The 1,881-nt window shown below is 34.4% G+C and overlaps 1 protein-coding gene across 1 annotated transcript in view; it reads right to left on the reverse strand.

The window, feature by feature from the left end:
* The window catches only part of LOC102677099 (CUGBP Elav-like family member 2), a 197,121-nt gene that overhangs the window by 19,545 nt on the left and 175,695 nt on the right, over positions 1-1,881 (reverse strand). Inside the window, exon 6 of the mRNA XM_031509662.1 lies at positions 211-416. Within this exon, the coding sequence (XP_031365522.1) occupies positions 211-416 (206 nt within the window). The remainder of the gene's footprint in view (positions 1-210; positions 417-1,881) is intronic.

Genomic DNA, 1,881 nt, shown 5'->3' on the forward strand with positions numbered 1-1,881 from the left:
TTAACATCACAAACGAAGAATCGGTACAATGAAAGTGAATTTCAAGGAATGTTATGAACGAATTGTTCTCCTCAATGGTAAGGTTTTAGTAACAAAAGTAGGTGGCATTGTTACGATCATTTTAAGGACAATTAGAACGAAAGAAGACATTGTGTGGTAAGAGTTAAGTAGCAGAGATAGTGGAAACAATTGTGTTTCAATTCCACTCACCTCCATCGTTTGCGAGTGATGAAGAGCTTTAATGGCGTTGATGGCGTATTGTTTACTAGCGAAGGTAACGAAGGCACAGGCTTTACTTTTTCCGGTGCTGTCCCTCAGCACCGAGCATTCCTCGATGGTTCCATAGACGCTGAACATGTTTCTAACGTCGTTCTCGGTAAACTTTTTGGACAGCATACCAACGAACAATTTACGTTCTGAAACAAAGAGTACGGGATATGATTAATATACATTCATTGCTCGATTTCACTGAAAATAAGGAAATGAGAGAAAGAGAGAGAGAGAGAATGTGAAAAAATAATTTCTATTTTAAAGTGTCATGAAATTACAATTAAAATGGAATTTCTTCAAGATAATTTATATCGCGTATCAAATCGTATTCGCATTCCAAAATTTATCAAATATTTTACACAATTAAATATAATGCAAATATTTTAATAACAATGATCGCTCGTCATTCTAATAATTTAATAATCAAGTTAAATAATTTCTGAATATCCTAAGAGATCAAAAGATTATTGCTTTCTTCTTCGAAATTTTCTTCTAATTAACGTAAATTGGCGTGTTTTCTATTTATCGCGTCATTAGTGCGCATAATAGGCGTTTCACGTATCACACGGTCAGTCAACCACGCGCCATTTGAGGATGACAGGTGGCGAAGGGAGAGGCGGAACTGGTCCCAGTCAATATTTGTTTAGGACCAAGAGAAAAGCTCCGGCCGGAGAAAAGCCGCTTATGTAAATTCACCGTCGCATAGGGTTTCGTGCAACGACGCAAAGTAGCCGACTGCATCTCTGAATATATCTCCATCTATCCGCACCCCTTCCATCCTCGTCAACCCTTCCTTTCCACGATTCGCCATCCTTTCGTTCGATCAATCCTAATAGCGTATCCGTGCGAATTTTTCCACCAACGAAATTATCTTCTCGATCGATATTTTTTTTCTATCACTGGATTAATCTTCGTTTTGTTAAATATTTTTTCTTTTTTTCTTAGTTATTTAAAAAAAAAAAAATGTAACGTATCGTGTGCCATTAAGAAGAAACGAAAATGATACGCCAAGAGTTCATAAATTTCTTTGAAAGAATATTTCTTCAGAACTTGGCATGCATTTTTTTTTTTTTTTTTAATTATTACATTCATCCAATCACAAAATTAATCCAAGAAAAGAATTTCCAAGGAATTGAGAACCACATTCCCTCGATTTCTCAAATGCAAAAAGAAAAAAACTGACATATTTCTTTTTTAATTACTTTATCCATGATTGCAAGGTCTCAGAAAAATAATTCACCACTACTTACGTTAATGAAAATATCTGGACAAAATCAATTCGAAAAAAGGATTTCCAAGGAATCGAGAACCACATTCCCTCGAATCGATTTCTCAAGTGACCAATACAAAAAGAAAAAAAAAAAACTGAAAACTTGGCACATTTCTTTTTTAATTACCATCTTCATCCATAATTGCAAAGAAAAATAAAAATTCACTACTTACGTTAATGAAAATACCTGGACAAAATCAATCCGAAAAAAGGAATTTCCAAGGAATTGAGAACCATTCCTTGCAAGTAATCGATACAAAAAAAAAAAAAAAATTTTTCCACACAGTAGAAATTCAATCAAGAAACTATCCGACTAATTCGTTAAACGGGGATCCTGAGGA

This window comes from Apis dorsata, unplaced genomic scaffold (assembly GCF_000469605.1).
Source record: "Apis dorsata unplaced genomic scaffold, Apis dorsata 1.3 scaffold_168, whole genome shotgun sequence".
Lineage (NCBI taxonomy): Eukaryota > Metazoa > Arthropoda > Insecta > Hymenoptera > Apidae > Apis > Apis dorsata.